The 22,352-nt window shown below is 43.7% G+C and overlaps 2 protein-coding genes across 2 annotated transcripts in view; one reads left to right on the top strand and one right to left on the bottom strand.

Moving 5' to 3' along the window:
• Positions 1-289, top strand: part of LOC119178786 (proline-, glutamic acid- and leucine-rich protein 1) — a 77,060-nt gene extending 76,771 nt beyond the window's left edge. The window contains exon 18 of the mRNA XM_075888404.1: positions 110-289. Within this exon, the coding sequence (XP_075744519.1) occupies positions 110-187 (78 nt within the window). The 3' untranslated portion in view covers positions 188-289. The remainder of the gene's footprint in view (positions 1-109) is intronic.
• An 8,771-nt stretch (positions 290-9,060) lies between these two features.
• On the bottom strand, positions 9,061-22,046 carry CycB3 (cyclin B3). The gene is made up of 8 exons (XM_037429329.2): positions 21,909-22,046; positions 21,409-21,491; positions 17,511-17,791; positions 14,863-15,040; positions 13,600-13,911; positions 11,676-11,897; positions 10,010-10,140; positions 9,061-9,357 (listed from the first exon to the last, which is right to left on the bottom strand). The coding sequence occupies exons 2-8, from the start codon at positions 21,463-21,465 to the stop codon at positions 9,300-9,302; spliced, it is 1,239 nt and encodes a 412-aa protein (XP_037285226.2). The 5' UTR covers positions 21,466-21,491; positions 21,909-22,046; the 3' UTR covers positions 9,061-9,299.
• Positions 22,047-22,352: the final 306 nt, after the last annotated feature.

Raw genomic sequence — 22,352 nt, 5'->3', positions numbered from 1 at the left:
ATATTCGACGCTTGCAGCTTATCGATGAAGTAATGTCTAGCTCGCATTGCATGACTCCATGTAGTTAACTCATTTGCATAACGTGTGCTTTCTGCCAAATGCATTGCAGGGCGCAGCAGAAGCAACAGAAGGGCCTGGGGTCGCCGAAATGCTGCGAGACTTCGTGGACTGCGGACCTGATGAGTGAAGGCTTGAAGACTATACGTACTTCGATCTTAGGATGGGAAGGGCCTGTCTTTTTTTCCCTCACAATCATCGTCGATATTTCCCATCAATTTTCTCGATTGTCCCCATCACTTGTTTCATACACATAACGCATACAGAAGCAGGCATGTGAGCTTTGGTTTGGCCCCTTGTTCTGCCTTTCCGTTTTAATGCATAAGCATTGAAATACCCAGTTGAGCTTTCCCCTCTTTTCTGGCAACATTTTAGACAATTTTCTTCTCCCCGTGTATCTGTAATATGTGAATGAGCCTGTCTGAGCCAATCATGTAAGTGGGATTAAGTTTTCTGTGTAGCTGTGGCACAGTTGCGATTTTATCGATTCTCCTGTGTGAAAGCTTGCGACAGTTTAATCAGGTGTAAGCGAATTTGAATGATACCCTTTTCTTGTTCTTTTGGCTATAATAAAGTCAAACTTTCATTCGAAAGCCATGTGTTGTACATTGGCTGCACTGTCTGCAGCCTTGAGTCATTCTTTAAACGTTGCAAATGTTAATCACCCGATGATACCAGACATTCTTTCTGTGCTTGCATGAGGGAGCTGCCATGTTCTTCAAATTAATCCCTAGCTGTTTTATGTATATTTAAAACTTCGCGGCTTTTTTCTATTTTCTGTTCAGTTTAAGAAAAAAATGCCTGGGCCAGTGGCTGGCCTTCCCAAGATGATGTGGCTAAGCAATCAAATAGTCTTCAAAAGCACAAGTGAAGAAAACAGATTTCTAATGGGGCAGTTTTCATCAATTTTTAACATAGATCACAGCTTCATACTACAGCCTTTAAAACAAGGATGTTGAGGATGATGACTTTGTCTGTACCACAGTGTAAGAGTAAATTAAGGTGAAGACAGGCCGCCCTATGGCGCGTCGAGATAATGTTCTCTCTCTTACTCCTTTGGGCGCTCATGTCACGGTGCCCCCCTCCCAACCGTGGCTACTGCACGTACTATAAAACACTAGCTGTGTGTGTAGTGTCCGAAGCAGTGTTGTGCTATGAGAACTCTGCGTTAGAAAAATAATCTTTTTTTTTTTTTTAACATGAAAGTGTTTTATGCCGGGGTCTACCACGGCTCCGCTCAGGTACTTTCGTCACGGAAGTGACGTTGAAAAATATATATATACTAAGAAATTGCACAGAAAAGAACCAGACAAGCACTGTCACACAGAATCAAACCAGCAACCTCTCGATTCTCAGCGTGCAACGCTAACCACTATGCCACAGAGCGTACGCTGTATGGTACGCTAACAGCAAGCCATTTATATACACCATAAACTGTTTGGAAGTTCTCAGAGCTTCGAAACTTTAGCGTGTTTTTATTATCAATGGTGAGGTGGCGTGATGGGCTCGCATTGGGCAAGCTCTGAAGGTCATCGCCTCTGCGGAGCGTGGTCTCGTGCGCGTGTTCTTATCATACTCGTAATTCGGGAGAAGACGAAGGTCACTTCGCGCGCTGCCACAGCTGTGTTCACGAAAGAAGCGCGCTGCTGATAAGGGGACGCACGAAGAATTGTGACAGGTATTAGCGCTATTGTGTATCTTGTGCGCTTGTTTCATGCGTATTTCTTTTTGTTTGAACAGCGCACTTTAAGTATCTAGCTTTGACAGTTGTTAGTCGGCGTTCGTACTCTGTATGCTAGTTTCGTGCGTGCTTTCTGCTTGAGGTGTGTGTTGCAAGTTTCGAGCTGCTTGCCATTCCTAACCTGGCTGCAATTCGTTGCTGTTGTGGAAACAATGCACATTAAACGCTCAACTACCGCTTTAAAGACACATTTCACTTTCATGTTACACCGATTCTTAAATAGGAAAATAGGGGGATCAGCCATTTTCTTTTTTGTTTTTGTTTTTTTTTTTCTTTTCAAACAACACGGAGGCGATTGCGCCGTTCACCGCATGCGAAGTTTTTCGGTCGCGAGAAATGCATTTTTAGCTCTAGATGCTAGCATGCACAATTGAAAAATAAAATGCTATGAAGTGAAAAAAGAAAATAATGAAAACGTACGTCGACCTAGTCACACTTGGTTTCGTAAGCCACCCTGTCGCAGCGCCTCCCCACAAAATTGCGGCCTGCGCATGCGCTAAAGGCGAACATTATGTGGACACGCTCTCCGTCGTGGCGGGCGAGGAGTGTCCACACCTAAATTACTTTTCTTACACCGTGCTCTCTGCAGTGCCCCAGTGCATAATGGGTACCACAAAACGCAAAAGGGTTCGCCACACAATTGTGGCAACATTTAACTTCTTAAGCCTGTTCACGCAATTGAGTTCACACTGAGATGCCTCACAATGAAAACCATATCTTGTTTTGGTTTGAGAGGTGTCCACAAACTTGTTTACATATACAATTACCACAAGCTGCATTTGTTTTCTCTACAACTAGGAGAGAGCAATGACGTGTGCAGCAGTAGGAGAATGCATTTACTGTTTGTCACTTGCGATTGACAAAAAAGAAAAAAGCCAGTTGTAGCTTGCGCTAGTGGCACGTGGCTAAAGATACGGGAATTGCTCGGTTCCTAGCTGGTCTTGGCCATACGAAGTAGTGCCAAGTTATACGAAGTGATGCTAAGGAAGGTAAATGAAGTAATGTCAAGTGACGCCAAGTTTCAGTAGAGTCCAGCGCAGTTGCCTCTTGCTGTTTTGTTCTTACTATGTCGAGGACTACAGAGTGCCTTGGAATTATGGTATGTGAATTTAACACATTGATGGAACACTACATCATAATTCACGCCTGACAGGGATATGAAAACAATGCACCACCATGCAGCTTTTCCAATCATAGCAAACCGTTTTCAGTGAGCCCGCCTGATTCTTGAACTGTCTTGGAGCCTGAGACCATGGTTCTTACACTTTTCCAAAGCAAAAATTCAAGGATATTCTAGGACTTTCCAGGAGCTGTTGCAAGTTTTTCAAGGACTCAAAGTGGCATGTAAAGTTGGAATTGTTTCACTATAAAATTTTCAAAAATAACCAATTTTATTACACTTAGAATAAATATGGATATCACAATTATAAAAAAATGTAGTTTTGACTTCTCAAGATCACAACACAATTAAAGTTTACAAAATCAAGTGAGGTTTTTCTAATATAGAGGGTTTGCACCGAGCCTTGATTCGCAAGGGGGCAATACCATGGTCGCGGCATTTTGATGGTCTTAAGTGTAGTCTCATTGCCCGGACTTGGCATACAGGACGTGTTCCGCAGGTCTCTAGACATCCAAGATGCCGTATAGATCTCGGACACGGGTCGAGCAGAAAGTTTTTTGCGTTTGCGGAGAGTGTACGAACCTCCAAAATGGTGATTAACTAGCATCTGTGAGGATTGTCCATTGTATAGTGTTATTTAACTTATATGAAGATGAATAAATGTATATCTTAATGATGTTAATAATGACTAGCCTGGATCACTCTGCAAGTAGTAAACAGTAAAAAAAAAATGCAACGCACAATGAAGTCTTACAACAGAGGTTGAGATTACTCCACTATGAGCTCTATGAAGTTCACCAAACATATTCAAAACAATCAGCATAATGACATTCAACTTTCACAAATATAAATAAATGTATAGGAGGTATGCACTTTATTGACATCATCTGCGAGCAAAGCTAGCGGTAAGTTCACCATTTTGCATGTTCATGCACCACACGTGCAAAAAACATGCAACACACACTTTTTCTTTTCAAGAGTAGTGTTGAAGGGAAATGTATGTAGCTATCGGGAAAGCGTTAAGTATAGTGCTAGAAAGGCTGGAAAGCATTGCGAGCACAGATTTCACCTTCGCCGCACGTCTGTCCGATTTTTTCAGACCTGGCAGTAGCGGTGACATCGCAAGAAAGCATGACCGATGCCGAGTGATGACTTTGATCAGTTCAGTTAGTGCCCCTCTTAAGCATGTGCTGGACCTTATTTCTTTGCACACACTCATGCTACTTCAACTGGGCGTTTGAGCGGTTACCTTGCATAGGTGTGATGCTGGAGTTCTGCGCAATTGAGGGAATATTTTAAAGTCACGGCAGGGTGCATACAGTGTCTAATACACAGACTATGTTTTCGTGCAGTTTCTAACACGATAATTACTGTCGTACACAATGACCTGTCATTTCGAAGAGAGTGGCACATTAGTAGCACGAAATAATTTTTTTTTCACCTCATCCCCCCGCCGCGGTGGTCTAGTGGCTAAGGTACTCGGCTGCTGACCCGCAGGTCACAGGTTCGAATCCCAACTGCGGCGGCTGCATTTCCGATGGAGGCGGAAATGATGTAGGCCCGTGTGCACAGATTAGGGTGCACGTTGAAGAACCCCAGGTGGTCGAAATTCCCGGAGCCCTCCACTACGGCGTCTCTCATAATCAAATGGTGGTTTTGGGACGTTAAACTTCACATATCAATCTTCACTTCATCCAAGCCGCACGAAAAGCGTGGCGGCTTTCCCGGCATGTGTGAAGCCATCGGCGATGCTTAGGTTGCAAATGGCACGCGCTTAGGAGTCGGCCATGCCCACCAGAGAAATTTTCAACCTGTGAAGGCCTGACCTCGCGCAAGCATTGCAGCATTTAAGTGTGTGGCTTTTTGACGTGGCACCGCACCCTCTCCCTCACTCTTCATAGGGAGAGGGCACAACACCATGTCAAAAATTTGCGCGCTGACGGCCTTCAATGCATATGTGTGGGCAGGCCTTAAAGGGGTGGTGCCACAACATTAGTGGCTTGCACGTTCTTTGCTGCAAGCGTTTCTTATAGCTCCAAGCACAATACACGCACCAAGATTCATTTATTCTTCCCAAATAATTTATGATTAGCTTATTGATGTGGACAATTTCCAGTTTCACTTTGTGGGCACAGAGTTGTGCATGTACGTAGCAGTGTAGGTGATTTAGTCACGTGATCCCACAAAGCTTTCCATGCGTCATGCGGAGTATTGTCTGTTCTCACACACATGTGCCACCCAAGCACCTGCAAAACAAACGCATCACTAGCTGAAGCAGCCAGAATGCTTTGCCGGTACGTACGAGGCAGAAGTTCGGGGGTCATTCACCTCACTACAGATCTGAAGTTACACTACAACATTTGTTGCCCTTCTCATAGAGCTACGTCAGTGTTGAACGCGCTCGCGATGGGCCTCAACTTAGAGAATGAGCATTTAGGTACACCTTGGAAGTGATTTGAAGTAATATTGGAAATGTTTTGCGAGTCCAACCGTTGATGTGGGTGGAGTGTCCTTGCATAACAAGAAAACCCACACGACGCTTGCTATGGCTTTGAAATGTGATGGCACAACCCCATTAAGAGCACTGGCTTCCTTGGGTGCAGTTCACACTTGCACCACTCTGCTCAAACACCAAGAAGTGGCAACTGTGACGGTGGTTAATTTACACTTAATACATGCGTGTTCTTTTCTAGCATCCTTTGTGGTGCTTAAGCAGCACACTTCCAGTGTCAAGCTGTGGCAGTTGTTCATTAGCATAGATCCTGTGCGCATTTTCGCGCATAATTTGTGCTTGAGCGGCGCGTTGCATGTATCGAGTTGGTCGTCCTTCTTCGCATGACATTCTGATATCTTGCTGTTGAATTCACTACTTTGCTCTCGCCACGAAACTAACTTTTTTTTTTATGAGCATTTTTGCAAAATGGGACTACTGCGCCCGCACAACATTACTGTCTCGAAAATGGCGAGCTTGACAGGTTGACATACCTATCTACCACATTTGAAAGGTCGCAATGTGGATATGAGTGTGCACTTTCATGAAATTCAAGGATTTTCAAGGATGACAAAAAAATTCCAGGACTTTCAAGGGCCTTGAAATTGCATTTTTCAAATATAAGGATTTTCAAGGACCTGTATGAACCCTGCAAGATATTCCCGCGCACATTTTAAATGAGACACACTTTGCCAGTTCCTGTGTTGTTTCTGATGGCAGCACCGAACTGGTAATTTTTGTCCTGGCTGCTGTTTTACTTTCTTTGCCAGGTTTTGTTCTGAAAATGGCATTCGGGGGAGGTGGCAAATGTGTTTGTCCGTTGTCGATGAAAGAGCTTTTTGTCATAGGAATCATCAAAATTGTTAGATTCATGAAACCATTGTGATAGGCTTCTGTGAATGCTCGAGCACTCCGAATATTCGAACATATATTTAGAAATCGCTTTGACATGTATGACATGTGACCCTTTAAGCCCTGGATTTTTTATTTTGGACTGATACATTTTTTCTGCAAGTTTTTCTTGTTGGGACCTCAGAAGACCACAAACGCAAAATCGAGCCAGTGGTGCAAGCATTTTTGGAATAATTAACGTGGTGTCAAATTAGGTCATCAGGGCTCAGTGATTAGAAAATGAAGAAAAAAATGGCTTCTTTATTCCTGCTCATCATTAGTGTACACAAAATGGGAACCAACATCTTACTTGTCAGGCTAATACTCATTGAAGCAGCGTCACTATGACGTCCCTAAAATTGCTCTTACCCGCCTGACCTCACGTGCCTCGGCTTTACCAAAGACTTCGCTCGCGCTTCTTTATGGCTGCTACCTCCACAAACGTGCTGCAATATTGATGTCAATTGCAGTGGGGATCATTAAAGAACTATTCCCCCAAAAATGAGCAGTATTGGTCTCGTTTCTGAAATGCTAGGGTAAATGTTGTGCGGTGGTGTCAATTGACACTGCCAGGGCTGAAAGGGAGGGAGTATTCGAAATCAACGAAAAGATACAAACTGCATGTAACTCCCGTAAAGGTGGTTTCTTGCAGTGGAAGTGTTGTATTCAGCAAATACACCCATGCAAGGAAAATCTGCACTGCCGAAGGTTATATCACGACATTATTATCACATAGCATTATTTTTTCATGTTGAAAGCTCATTAAATCAGCTTGTATACTCTAATCATAGTAAGCATTAAAACTGAACATAGTTTAGTGATTATTACTTGTATTATACCAAAATTCAAATCCTGCTACTATTCAAAAGTGCTTCCAATTTTGATTAAAAAATGGCCTTTGCACATACCTTCTTTCAATTTAAAATTACTCAAATTCTAATTCGTTTTGAACCTTAAGTTTACTTTTTGCAGATGCATGCATTGCAAGAATGCTACACACTTCCAAACAGTGCAACTGTATTCTTTTTATTGTTTACTAACAGGTAGGTGGCTTTTTACCATGAGCAATGCACTGTAAACTTGATATGTGCTTCAAAAATTTTTCCAAGACCCAGAAATAGCTTTTTTTTTTAGCAAATAATCATTATCAACTTTAAAAAAAAAAGGCATATTAGGGAGCAAAATTATCAAAATTTATCAAATTTTGGGGGCTTAAACCAGTCTGCTATATTGAGACTGGAATCAATGATATCTGTCGCATTGGAGTCTTCGGGAAATTTTGGCTATCTGGTATCCTTTAGCGTGCACAGACATCGCACAGTACACAAGCCTCTGGCATATTGCCTCCATCGAAATGCCCGATAAAATGAGGAAATCATTTTCAGTTCTTGCTTGCCTCCCCTTTCTGTTGCTCTCTTGGGTTCTCTTTAGGTCCCGTGTTGGAGAAGACTGATGTACTTTGAATGCAGTCAGCTTTGTCAAGGTTCTTTCTGCATCATTTGAGCACCTCGCCAGGTGGTGGAACACACGAGACCTCTTGCAGCTTTGCCCGTCAACAGCCAAAGTCGAACTAGCTCAAGCCTGTCTCCCACCACACCCTCTACTGCTGCAGGTAGAATGCAGGGTACACAACCGTATGTGCCTCTCACTTTCTTACTTTTGTCTTTCTTTGCTGTTTGTCAGAATAGGATAGCTGTGAATAATGGAATGGAAAACACTCTTCTAGCTTCCTCTGAATATTCATTAGAGTTTCGATGCAGTAGTTTGCAACAATTTTAACAAATTGACAAGTTTATTTGTTTAGTTCTCTCTCATCATGCAAGACCCTGTCATAGAAATTATACAAGCTGCGCATGCATGATTTCAGGAACATTCAATGACTAACCGCCATATTCTAAAACGTTCCTTCACTCAATGCTCCACCTTGACCCTGAAAAAGTATACGAGAGCGCCGTCTCGTAACACACCAAGGCACTGCATATCGGCCATAATCTGCAGCGATTCTTTAGAAGCGCAGCGTCAATTTCAGTCGAGCAGCAGCGCAGTGCTCAACTCATTCAAGTAAAGGATGGAATTCGAGTCAAGGAACATTTCTGAATACAGGGGTAAATGTCTCAATCTAATTCATGAAGCTTGTGTAGCCATTAAAGAAATATTCACTTGCAATCTCATTGGCTTTTAAGCCTAATCATAGTGCAACGTGTGATGAAGGCTTCATAGTAATGGCAGACTACTATATTATACGAATCTCTAATACAATTGTTGCGTACAAGTACATTTACTATGTTTTGGTGCAGATCAAGAGCACTGAAAAAATAAGTGAAAGTATGCGCTGCTACTTACTGGTCGTCCTTTATAAAAGGGAACACGAGAGCACGTGGCCGGCCAAGGCCGCCTACGGTGGCATCAACCGGCAGTGAAAGAAAACGCGTTCGCTTTACACGTAATCTTTCGGTAAACAAAACAAGTCACGGCCGATAGACTAGCGCTGCTGGTAGACAAGCGATGCTGGACATTGCATAGCACAACTGCGATGCGTGGATGACACTCGGCACAAATAACCAGTCTGTAGACGCACGCCTAGAGAACGGTAGTGATTGGTTATATTGTTCGCCAATAGATGGCACAAAAGCGCACGTGCCTTATCGCAGTCGGTTGATGGAGCTGTAGGTGGCCGCCGCACACCACCGGCCACGAGCTCCCGTGTTCCCTTCCATAAAGGGGGACAGAGTTCATTTTGAAGACTGTAGATACTGTATCTTTGTTGGCTGTACACATTTGGGTTTATTTAAAAATTGCAGATTGGCAACAGGGCAGTCTTGGGATAAAAGCACTAAAAAAAATGCGGCATTGGATGACTATGTACATGGGTCTTAGAGCACAGTGAGCAATGCGTGTGGGCGCTTGGCGAATTCTCTCCAAATGTCTCCAGTCTTTTGCACAAAAGGCTGGTTTGGCAAGTTGCACGACAAGGACACTTTGGCAAGGCGCCTAGATGCCTAGCTCGTCTTTGTCGCGACTGGTAGCAAAGGGGTAAGTGCTACCTCGTGAAACACCCTGAAAGTGAGAGAATGGAAGCCATTATTACAACATAATTAAAAGGGATGCAATTATTGCTGACGAATAGTGAAAAGAACCAGGCATTTACGACACCCACCCATCCGCTCTGCCAGGAACGTCTTTACATCCACCTAAGTCATTCCACACTTCCCTGCATTTTGTTGGGAATCGGCAGCCAATCTGCTACCCATTTTTTAACGCAGATTGGTTGTGGTCCTGGGAGGCAAGACAGCAAGCCAATGGGGACCTACTTAATTGGCCTGCTGCCTCGCATCTCAGGGTCACAATAAAGTTGTTAGTCATGTCATATGGTGCACTTTTCAAGGATTTTGCAGTGTAGCTGCCAAATGATTGTTACTGTCCCACGGTCCTGCTATACACTCCATAAAACCAGTGCACAAACAGTAACAGTAATTTAAACCTTTCACACCAATACGTTCGAGTCTTGGATGAATGACGGCAAGTTTTGCATGCACAAAACACGTTCTCTCGCACCCATGCTGAAACACTTTCTAATCCAAGAAGCTCATGTGGACAACGATAGTTATACGCCTGCCTGAATAGTCATTCACGTCACCACTGTCATCTGGAACATTTCATCACTTTATGGTGAGTGCACGTGACTGCCTGTGTGTTGCATTGAACTCACTTGTGCGAGTATTTGGAGCGGATGGCTTCGAGGTTGCCCTTTTGCTGCTGGTGCAGGAACAGGTTGAGATGCTGCTGCAAGTTTGTCAGTTCTTCAGCCTTGTAGCCAGAGTAGTATTGCAGCGTCGGATTCTACAATAAGTCACATACTACATTAAAATAAGTGTAATGTTTACTGAAACTGCCATCTCTTGTGCAATGTCAGAAACCAAATAGTACCTCACTTTAGCACAAGGAAAAAGGAAAGACAGTTGCTAGCTTCACAGATTGTACGAGCTGTTATGATAGTTACTGTACAGCTCAATGTTTGTAGCAGTATGCAGACACCAGTACTGTCGCACTGTCAGCAGACGGTAATGCCGAATCGCGGATAGAAAGAAATGCCAGGAGGATGACCAGCAGACCACACAGTGCTTTCATGCGGCTAGTGCGGGCTCTGAAAACATCTGCCATGCAGGCAGAGAGGTTTTCTTTTTAGCGCTGACAATGGTCAAAAGTGGCAATATCCTAGGTACGAGTGCCGTGTTCTAATGCAACAACCGGGTTCTTCCCCCCCAAAAAACGTCTCCTTCTTACTAGTGAAATATGTCAGTGTGAAATGCGTGGCGATTGGATGCGTAGTAATATGTAAGCAAGTCTGCACTGCTTCGATACAGCTTATCTTTTATGTCATTTTAAGAGAAGGTAGCAGCATATTTTCTAGGTAGAACAAGAAAACGTGAACTGGAAACATGCAGACAGAAAATGCATGTACACTATATTTTAGTGCAAACTTCCAGTTTCTTTTGCACCATTCAGCAATCAGTTGTACGATTTTTTGAAGACATGTTGGTGTGCAAGAACTTGAAACAAGAAAAAAACTCTCTCATACCTTGCATGCAGGTTTTTTTACTGGTTATTACATGTGTAGTGGGGAATTCGCAAGGCAACATGATTACTGCATCTCCCTCTCGAGTGGAACCATGTGAAAGTGCCAAAACAATTTTTTTTGTAATACAAATGGTGCCGACACCAGTGAGCGATTTGTGTTAGGATCTTAAAAATAAAATTAATCCTAGTACGATATTCACATGCTTGAAGAAGTCATTCAAGTTTAAAACTATTTCAATTGACGAGGGATAGAGACTTCTTTCACCACATTACAGCTTGAAGCAAGCTGTTCTTGCAAGTTACAAAACGTCGTGAACGGCATAGATGGTGCATTTCTACGCCTTTCCACTTTCAAGACAGTCTGCGACACCTTATAAGGCACGATGTGCGCAAGTGGCATCTGCGGACATGAGCGGGTTCATGCGGCTGAGAATGAAGAGGCACTCGATACTTGCAAATCGGGCCGTGGGAGCTTTTTAGCCTTTGTCACCATGGTTGTTTTACAGTAGTTTGTGCTCATTTCCCTCCGATTATGCACGTAATTGTTATCTGTTTTAATGTGGAACACGGTGTCACGTAATTAAAGTGGTATGGTGTAGTACATTTGTCAGAATGTGTTATGCAGCACCCTTCCTCGCCCTCCGACTCGCTATCCTCCTACGGACAGCCATGTTGCTTTACTTCACGCATCACCTATAGGCCGCGAACAGAGCGAATACATATGCTGCCAGGCATTTTACTATTTATAGCAAAACTCCTCTTTATAGATCCCTAGGTCAAGAAGTTTGTGAACTCACCCAGGTGTCACCCTTCATGAGCAAGGCCTGCAGCAAAGCTGCAGCGGCCATTTTAGACTCCCTCTGCTCCACCAAGTTGTAGTCGAGCAGAGAGCTTTCGAGCACGTAGCGCGCCAGCGTCAGGACCTCCATGGGCAACCTTGCACAGCGCGAATACCGCCGCAAGAACCGGTAGGACAACGGCATTCCCAGCTCGAAGTCTAATACTTTTAGCAAGTGGGTCTGTTGTGTGGGGAAAAAAAAAAAGAAGGCAGTGTGGACAGCTCTTTAGTGAAAGCATTACTGCTTACATATGAGCAGTATGGGATACCCCAGTTACAGGGCTTCACAGAGAACAAGTTGTCCTGACTACCACTCAATTGTTGATTAAATTTATTTTCGGTGAAGTTTTTGAACACTCGTGTTGATTTCGAGCAATCAATGTTTTGTAAAAAAAAAAAGAAATGCATATTTCAGCCACCAGAAACAGTTCCTTTCAAATTTCGTAACTGCTCAACTTCAAGCATACCGGACAAAAAAAGTACTGTTGTTCAGAACACTTCTCTAAACAAAGAACATTTGGGTGCACACTAAAGAAGCCACAGGTGGTCAAAATATCCAGAGCCCTCCACTACGGCGTCTCTCATATGATGGTTTTGCGACGTTACAACCCACATATCAATATAAATCAATCTCAAAAAAAGAACAAGTGAACCATTACCTGACGAGTATTATTTCGCTTCAATACAGCGGCAGTGCTAAGAAGAAAATTTACAAACATGTTGGGGCTGCATCTCGACATCTTTTCCAACTTTGTTCAGGTTTGATCAAAGAATTTGTACCATCAGCCGAGAAGGTCTAATGAGAATTTCAATGTCCGTTTCAGTGACCATCAATAAAAAAATCGCCAGAACTGTGTGCAACACAGTCACAGCGAAAGCTGGAAGAGCAGCCTTTCAGTGCCTTTTTTAAACACCTTTCGATTATTGCTACACGCACACTTTAAGAATACCCACTGTGCCGTAAATCATAATTTTTAGGCAGGCATTCACTATGCCAACCTTGGTCATTCTTCGGTGAAGCACGATACCCTTACACACATGCAAGGAATATTGCGCAATTTTTTATGCGATGGCTGACGACAATTAAGAATTGTGCCTAAGCGCTATTGTAATTGATTGTAACATTTGATGACCCACTCGCTACTCAATTCAAATTGTGTGACGCCTGGCTGCTCCTTTGCTGTTCTAAACGCTTTATTACACACACTAATGCAATTTCTTTCCCAACATGAAGCCTGCCAAGGGTCAGTTTGTTACAGAGTTCCAAGCACCGCTGTAGCTGAGTAGTAGAATACTTGGCTGTAATTGATTGTATCATTTGATGACCCACTCGCTAAGCAATTCAAATTGTGTGACGCCTGGCTGCTCCTTTGCTCTTCTAAACGCTTTATTACACACACTAATGCAATTTTTTTCCCGACATGAAACCTGCCAAGGGTCAGTTTGTTACGGAGTTCCAAGCACCGCTGTAGCTCAGTGGTAGAATACTCGGCTGGCACGCAGAGGACCCAGGTTCGGATCCCACTGTGTCCTTGGCGTTATTTATTTGCTAAGTTTTTCTCTAATTTTGCACGACAGTGGTTACGGATAATGGCGTAGGCAAACAACTACGGCGCATGCGACCCAGTTTGCGATCTCATAACCGTTTTCACTGCAAAAGGCTAGGGACTCCACGACAGGTGCCACTAGGTCATTGCTACGGCAGCCATTCCTATGTTAATTATTGGCAATGCGGTTTTGTGTCTGCCGCAAAAATGGGTGTCAGAACAATTCTCGGAACAGCTAACTACACTGTGGAACGCCGTGCCACTAACATGGACCGTGCTTACTTGTACGCGCACGTTGCGTGTAGCGCACAGGAGGAGAGAACGCGAATGTCATACCTCCATGGAAATGAGTTCTTCATGGCTGTAGGCATCGTCACAGATGTAAAGGAAGTCCCTGACAGACGGTGGGCAACGCTCGTCAAACTTTGCAGACACGAACAGGGCAGTGGCTCCCAGCAGTTGTAGCCGGGCCTTGGAGCAGGGCTCTAGGGACAGGTAGCGGTCAACACACTTGACCGCCAGGTAGAGAGTCTCATGGTTGAGCTCAAAGTTCTCCTGCACCTCCACCATCCAGTCAACGAGTACTGACCGCATGCCCACCGAGAGCTCCTCCTGCCGATCGAGGTACTTGGATATCCGGAATGACTCCTGTCGTGACAACAGCAGAGGGGCACGATGGTTAGAGAGAACAAAAGAAAACGTTCTGGACAAAACAGAACCAAAAGGCACATGAAGATTGAAAGTATAGAGATAGAAGGAAAAAAAGAAGGCTAGAGAGGAATTTCAAACGAATTTCCTAGGAAGAAAGCATCCCAGATGACAAAAATACACATTCTGGCCCAAAGTTCGAGGAATACGTAGGGATTTCCTTTGTAGTTTTATGGTAAAAAGCAATTCTCTTTTTCTTGAACATTGCTATAACTTTCAGGCTTTTATGGAGCGACATTGCCATGAACATCCTATGTCACAAAACATGCCAAGGCAGAAAACGGCTGAATTAGCACCAACACCTGTCCTATATACATACAGAAATATCTTGGCGATGCTAGTACTAATTTCAAAGGGAGCAGAAATAGACGAATCACACGACATTTTGTATCGCAAAGAACTAACACAGTCTTTTTCCAACCGAACGTTTTCGGGAGATTTATGGTCATGCCCATTCATACAGCCTCAGGATTGGCCACCATACAGAATTTTCACAGATTAGTCTTACAAGTTGGCAGCTACTTATCACACAATTTCTTTGGTCAACTTTTATTTCTAGCAGCCTTTAAATAGCAGCCAAGCCTGCAAAGCGAGAGCCTTGTGTTGGGCAGATACATTGCGAGTCCCTACAAGTTGCTTCCATTACAATCAGCGTGCCGTCGAATCAAAGGCCCTTATAAGAACTTGCATGACTTCAGGTGAGCAACAATGCTGCAGTTTTTTAAATTGGTTCAGGTTATCAAAGACATGCCTTTGCTAGCCTTTTAGCAAACCTCGCATTTCAAAAGAATGAATTTTGCCTAGTGCTGTTTTTTGACTACATTTCCCATGTGCTCGCTTTTTACAATGATACAAGGTTTCTTTCTCCGAGCTGCTTCTACTCATCCGCACCTCGCGTTCCTTGTAGTAGTTGAAGATGTCGGCCGCATACGTGGACTCCGAGAATAGCTCGTCTTGAGAATCAAGGTCGAAGTCTACAACACCTTCTGGCAGCTCAGGGCGTTGCTGTGCTTCCGAAACAGTGGGCAAGGCAACGGACGTCTGCGGTTCTTTGGAACTTGTAGCAGTTCTACAGAAAAAAAATTCAAAGGCAACAATATGCACTGAACCACAAAGAACAAGCTACAAAGCTGCACAGACACGAGATGGAGTTGGATTGACATCTCTACCACCACAGGAGACAATAAAAGTTAGGCAGTTGAGCATGTCGCCATCACTCTGACTAGACCACCATCAAGTGCCCTTATTAAAGTGTTCTGAGAATGCAAGTGAACTTATGCCCCATCTGTAATTTTCATAAATAATGGTTTATACCGAGTAATATAATGGCAAACTCACAAACTACGAAAAGATACTTTGATGGGAATGTAATGTCGCAATGACAGCAATGACCTACTGCTCAGAACTATTCAATAAGGTATTCGTGTCTGACATTGTACCTTTATTAGATACACTAGTGATAATTACTGTTTTTGCCAAAAGTAACTATTACAGAAGTGCTACACCATTAGCCTATTTCTTTGTATTTCCTGTGCAGGATGAAGGCACTCCCAATGACATCAAATTTAACCATTCTTCCCAACATCTTCACCTCACCTACTGTGCTCTTGCCATCATGCATTTCCCATAACTTGGCAACTGTTCCATTCACTCATGCTAGCAATTACAGTTGAACCCACTTACAACAACACTCAAGTGCCATAAAAATTTCATTGTTATAACCGATAATTGCTATAATAGATGGGTTACCCGAAGAACCCAAGTAAAATAGGATGATGGCAGGCTGTCGCGAGAAAACTATAATAACGGATGGAACATGCCAATAGACATCAGTGACAAGAATCATAAAGCAGTCGATGTTTTGGGACATGTTTAAAAATTCAGATGCTTTCACGGGACTGGCACCAGCCCCATACAGTTAATGTATGACGTCTGATATTTTAAATGCTGAAACTCTTCGAAGTATAACTTTTTACTCAAGCTGCAGGTTTCAACAGAAGCCACTGCCACTTTTGTGCCTTAGGGGATTTTAAAAATCAGCAGAAGGAAGGTATGAAGTTATTAAAAGAAAGAAAGTAAAAGTAAGAAAGCACTGGCGGTGAACATAAGTAGCTGTTCATTTCATGCCTACAAGTGGTCGTTTAACCCGTTTTGCTGGCCTTCAATGCACAGAGCCAAAATCCAAAGATCTCCTCAGAAAACATCTGTTGTCAAATTTGTTCAATGCATTGCATGAAATGTCAGCTTTGCCACAATGCTACGACACTATGTGATGAAGCATATCGCAAATCTGAAGGGGCACTGGGTTGAATTGGGGTTGTGGGTAGGGGTTTGGCAGCTTGAATTTCTCATTTTCTTTTCGAGGACATTGCATTCCCTTACCTTTCGGCACAGACATACAAACATAAAACGCCAAGGGTACAGCAGCTTCTTATTGTTACAAACGGTATTTATTTTTGTTACCCTCAATCGCTGAAGCATTACAGAGAAGAGCAAGTTGCAACATGAAAATTACAAAACAGCAAACAAAATGTGCTGTATATGAGCAAGACTAAAGCAAAATAACATCTCCATTCAGTGAAACGGAACAAATGTGAAATGTAAAAAAAATATAAACAAAGTAATCCCAAAGAGAAAATAGTGAATGAGGTAAAGTTATACAATACTAGTAGAAAAATGTAAAATTAAAAGGTGACACAAATAAAAAAATCAAGAAACTGCTAGAAAACGGCAGCATCTTGAGACATGTAGACAGAAAGTCGTGGGGAGGGGAAATAGATGGGATGACATATTCTTAAAACCGGTATCGTAAGTGGATTCGACTGCATCTGTCCTATGCACTCACATGGCCCGTTTCACTAAGATATTTTTTTAAAGTCATGTCATAACATCAGCTAACTTTGTTCTCCGATCCTTTGTTCGAATTTCCCTGGTATATCCACGATTTCTCTTTCATCGGCACTCTGGAAAGCCGACATGATGCTTGCACCAACACAATGCTTGCGTACAGATTGCAGTTTTGGCTTTACTGCCTTCTCATGAATAGATAAATTAGTACAAGGCAAGTTACTAGCATTGCAAGTTTGAGCCATGGTATTGATTTATTCTTCCAACTTCTATACAGAAGCTCTGTTATGAAAGAAAAGTTGAGAAGTCAGAAACAGAAAAACCATTCTGAAATCTTTGCACCAGTTTGGTACAATGTTCGATTCTGGGGAAATTTAGCCAGGTCTATTTTACCTTTTTTTATCAGTAAATGCGGCACTACAAACCATTTTTTTTTACAAATTGAAGCTTGTCCTCCACTTTTTCTTTTAATTACACACTTTCATTCGACAGTCACTGGCCTTTTGTTTACTACCCGATTTGTTTTACTAACCATATTTGACCTTTAATGCAGTCATTAAATGCTGCATTGTCACTAAGGAGACATTTTTGACATTTGGCAAAAGCCTGCTGCTTGTGCACCTTGCTATGCAGTTGGGGTTGGGCAGCTTATAGATTGGGCCCAGCATGCAAAAGTCAGAAGCAGGTCTTACTTTTCTGGCGGGGGCTTGGTAGCTACCACAGTGGCAGTGGTACCTTTGACTATGACCTTACGCACAGCATTTCCAGCAGCAGCTGCTGCTGCAGCGTTCCGTGCCCTAAGCACGGTCTTCTTGGGCCCCGGCTTAATGAGGCCGCCACCTTTCTTGGCTGCTGCGGCCTCTAATGCTTTGTGGTTGAGGTTGATGTCGCCCAGAACGACACGTTTCCGCGACAAGGCCTTTTCTGGGGATTTCTCGGCTGGCCGCTTTTGGGATACAGGGTCTTGTGTTCCCTGCAGAGCAGAATGGGAATTTTGAGGCTTGCAATACTTGTCACTCACAGGCAGAGCACAAGTACCAACAGCATAAAATGCCGTAAAGACGCCTGGGCTGGAATAATTCAGTTAACCGAATGCAAGTTTATTTTGTCATTTATTGCTGGTGTTGGGCAGCATGTTGCAATTGATGTACTGAAGTAACCAGCTAGCACAGCTATACGAAAGAATCACTGTGTTATACCAGCAATGGAATTAACTTAGGCTTGTGTGAATATTTGAATGAACATTACAGTATTGAAATTCAATGTGATTCTAATTTAAGTTATTGGAAATCTTTAAGTGCTGAAAATGAACAAATAGTTGTATGTTAGTCCACATGTAACACCCTTGTAAAGGTGGTTTTACTGCAGTGGAGGAGACACATGACCGACAGACTTGCGCCGATTTCACACTAAAATTCATTGAACAGCACGAAGCCAGTTTTCATACGCATGAGCATGTTAACTGAAAAGCTCAATTACTGGCGACTAAACGAAAACTGAAGTTCTTATTCACAGGTGCTCCAAGCGTGTACATAACTGAGAAAGGAATGCCATTTTTTTTTCATCACCAGTGATTTCGCTTTCGAGTTGTTAACATGCAGGCATGCATAAAAACTGGCTTCATGCCTTTCGATTAATTTTACTTTAATGTCGGCACAAGTCTGTCGTTTTACTGTCTTCTATTGCACTCGTTTCTCAGTGCCGCAATACCTTGACTGATCAAGACCCAATTTCACTGTATTTTACACGCACTAGGAAAACAAGGTCACAGTGAGGCATACAGAAAACCACAAACAAAAGTGTTTGTGGTCTGTGTTTCTCACTGCATACAGCAAATATATAGTATGGTATACTAGCCACTGCACATTCTAAAACTGCACGAAACGACGAGAATGTGAGTAAGGAAACACAGTATACCACAAGCACTGGCTTTGACTTCAATGTCTTGGCTATTCTTTGGACATTGCCCCAGGACAAAACCAGATTGCCGGAAGTGTTCGAACCTGATACTCAGGGAATCCAATTGCCGTGTCGACCTGCCAATCGCGTGTTTCGACTTATTGCTTGAAACGCAGGATAGTCCCTCTGCTAGTGCACATACTATTTGGCCATCTAGTTCCATCCTGAGGCCATGTTCGAAAAATAGCCAAAATATTGATGTCCAAGTCTGCGCTCGTGATGTTCTAGTCTTTTCGGGCATTCTAAGGGTGTCTAACCGATTGAACCAACTGGCCCACCAAAACGTCCCACTGAAGCGTATTGCTACCAGCTAAAGAAACTGCTATCGATTTCACGTTCATGAGGACATAGTACAAAGGGAGGACCAAGGCAGAGACAAAAAATTGTGGGGGTGCTGACATCTCCCGTAAAGTTGTTCGCACCGCGTGGCGCACGTGTCTCGCACATAGGCCAAATTTAGGGGGTCACAACTATTGAGCGGTAGGTGGCGTTGTGCTCGCGAGCGTTTATCGCCACCACCACCATGATCATCATGGTTGTCAGAACGGTAGCGCCGGTGGTGACGCCTGGCAGCAAGCCTTGGTGGTGGCACAGGGGAGATGAGCGGGTCTCTTTGACGGGTAACGCGAAGAGTTGTCTCTAGTGATGGGACCTTGGTGCGCGCCGGGGGCCCTCTCATGGTGAGTCAAGCTTTGGCGAAGCCGCCTTGAGTCTGTTCTTGTGTTTGTCATGTTGAGTGTTGTGTAATATTGTGTAAGGTTATTTTTAGCGTGTTGATTGATGTATAGTTTGATTTACAATATCGTCGATCTAAAAATAGTTAAATGTGTGTTGCTTGGTTTTGTCCGACCGTGTTAACTGCGTCCGTTCACTCGGGAAAGCGTGGTGCTCTCTCACATCGGGACCCCACAAAGCATGGTTTGACAATATGAGAGTGAAGACCAAAAGAACTCTGGGACTACTTGCACACTTGCAGATAAAGAAAACAAGTTTATCTCTGCAATAGTAACAATGTAAATGCTAGTAATAAAAATAATTATTGGGGTTTAACGTCCCAAAACCAAGATACGATTGCGAGAGGCACCGTGGCAGAGGGCTCTGAAAACTTCAACCACCTGGGGTACTTTAACGTGCACCCAAATCTAAGCACACGGTCCTCAAGCATTTCCATCTCCATCGAAAATGCGGCCTCCGCGGCCGGGATTCCATCCCACGAATTGCGGGTTAGCAGCCAAGTGCATTAGCGATTAGACCACTGCAGCGTAAATGCTAAAAATAAAGTCCCAACTTTGCATTTTGAGGAGCAGTGCTGCCTTTAGTGCAACTAGTGGCCAAACAAGAAGCAATTTAACTTGCCAAGATAGTGTTGCATGCAAGTAGTATTGAAAAAAAAATCTTGATTTTTCTTCTGCTACGTATTTATTCGAAGAGGCACTCGCAGCCTAATCACAAAAACCAACAATGCGGTGTTACTCCAGTCTCTCGACTGATTTGATAATTACAATTGCAACAAATAAGCCCTGGATGAGCAGTGCTGGCAATTCTCATGTCTAATTGACAGTAAAAAAAGATATTGCACAAGTAAACCAAATAGCTTAATTTTACATTTCAACTAATGTATAAGAACACTAAGTTTAACTTGAATAATCTCATGAGTCGCAAAAGCTTTTGCACTTTGCCTCCTACCTCAGAGCAAAAAAGAACACTGTCATTAAGCCACCATGACAAGTAACCACAGGACCTCTTGTTTGCACTCATGTACAAGCACTACCAGCGAGCAGTTGTTAGCACTATAAAGTCAAAATTTCAACTGCACTACTTTAGAAGTTTTTTTGCCCTCATTGCAAAGGACATTTCTTTCCAGCTAAGGAACAAACAAAATGTTCTTAGACCAATTGCATACCAATATATATCCTACTGACATTATGGCTAGACAAAATATCAAGCTAACTGCCAGCATAGGAATGTTGATTCCCATTCATTAGCAAACAGAGAACTTGATAAGCAGAACTGCAGTGTCGCGGGCCGATGTTCTCATCGTGAGCACGTGTCCCAGAAATCACGGTTTTTCTGTTAAGCGCAATCTAAGGGCAGCATCCTACGCAGGTTGTCTACAAAATTTTCGAGCTGACTGTACATGCATGCGGCAAAAGACAGTAACTGGCTGTAGAAAATGCTTGGGTCAGCATAGAAGAGAACGGAAGAGTCGCACCGGCTTCGGCGACCAGTCGGCTCAAAAAATATTTTAAAACCGATATACGGTTGCTTGATCAAAAAGAAAGTAAAATTACAGTGCTGATCGCGCTGCACAAGCACGCCCCCTTTAAACGGTCATGATGGGTCGCAAGAAGCCACGCCAAGAGAACAGTATGGCCCCGGCTTCGTAACCCTTTTTCGTTACCAGCTAAGCACAACTGGCAACGCTAAGATGTCATCGCCACGTGTGCACTTTTGAACGCTTGTTGCAAACGCGCATCAGAACAAGCCGGCGCTTCGCAAGAGAAATACCGGAGACCTTCGGCCCTATGCCTCAAGCCCGGAGCGACATACGGTCCATAACGAACAATTTCGTACTTGCACGCGCCGTATAATGAAAACGAAATGGATACGTAACATTTGCCGCTTGCTTACCTGTTTGCGGGCGTTTTCTGCGAGCATCTGAAGCTGTCTGGATGTTTTCGTCGCCATCGTTGCTTGGTGAGGGGGGGGGAGGGCTGCGAACACAAAAGAATGCGTATGCCTCGAACTTGCACGAGACTCTTCAAAACTTGGGCATCCACGCTGCTTACAGCACGAGTCACGAGGGTATTTAAAGATGGCTCTATGAACGGGACCCAGACACTGCGGTGCCGCGCTAAGAGCTTTGCAGAGACACCGCGCAAATGGACACACATCGCAACGGTCGGCGGCCCGTTGGCGGGAGTGATCTACGTCGGCAACAAATACAAAGACGCCGTTTAATTTCAAGAAGAAAAAAAGAAGGTCTCCTTGTCTGAAACAAAATGGTAAAGAACGTACGGTGAGCAAGATTAAGGCCTTGGTCGGCGTTGAAGCCGTGCTAACGTGGCGGCACTGGGATGCCTTCGCGGGCAAGTACTCCGCGCGCCTTATTTATGAGCGGCGAAACTTACGATCCAGCTGGTGTGGTTTTAAGAGGTTTCACAGGGTCTTCGTGGCGCTACGACGCAGCTTGTCGATGACGGTGGCTGCGACGGTGTATCCAGATAATCTTCAGCGCTGGCAGCAACTGTTTCAACGATGCACGCACCGCTACAACCGACAAGGAGGGGCCAACGTCTGTTTTGAAGTTACCACCACAGGCAGCCCCCTGGTTGCCCTGGACGAATGGCCGTCGTCCTGCGGTTCGTTGCGTGAACCGGCCAATCGGGTGCCGAGTGCACGTGCGCAAGCATGCGTGCACGTGATAGCTGCGTACTTTCGTCGCTTTCGTTGCACAAATTAAAGAAGACTGAAGAATAGCACTTATTAATCGCAGTATCCCCAATTTTTTTTGTGATACTCGCATTAAGGTGTTTTTACATAAAAATCATTCACACATCTGAAAGTGACCCATG

This window comes from Rhipicephalus microplus, chromosome 1 (assembly GCF_043290135.1).
Source record: "Rhipicephalus microplus isolate Deutch F79 chromosome 1, USDA_Rmic, whole genome shotgun sequence".
Classification (NCBI taxonomy): Eukaryota; Metazoa; Arthropoda; class Arachnida; order Ixodida; family Ixodidae; genus Rhipicephalus; species Rhipicephalus microplus.
This window is presented reverse-complemented; position numbering and strand designations above follow the sequence as displayed.

Excerpts from the sequence above, each read along its gene's own strand:
- CycB3 (XM_037429329.2), bottom strand. The coding sequence starts at position 21,465 with ATGGCGACGAAAACATCCAGACAGCTTCAGATGCTCGCAGAAAACGCC. Across the intron at positions 17,792-21,408 it reads CAGAAAACGCCCGCAAACAG|GGAACACAAGACCCTGTATC; the intron begins GTAAGCAAGCGG and ends TCTGCTCTGCAG. Across the intron at positions 15,041-17,510 it reads ACCAAGCCCCCGCCAGAAAA|AACTGCTACAAGTTCCAAAG; the intron begins GTAAGACCTGCT and ends TTTTTTCTGTAG.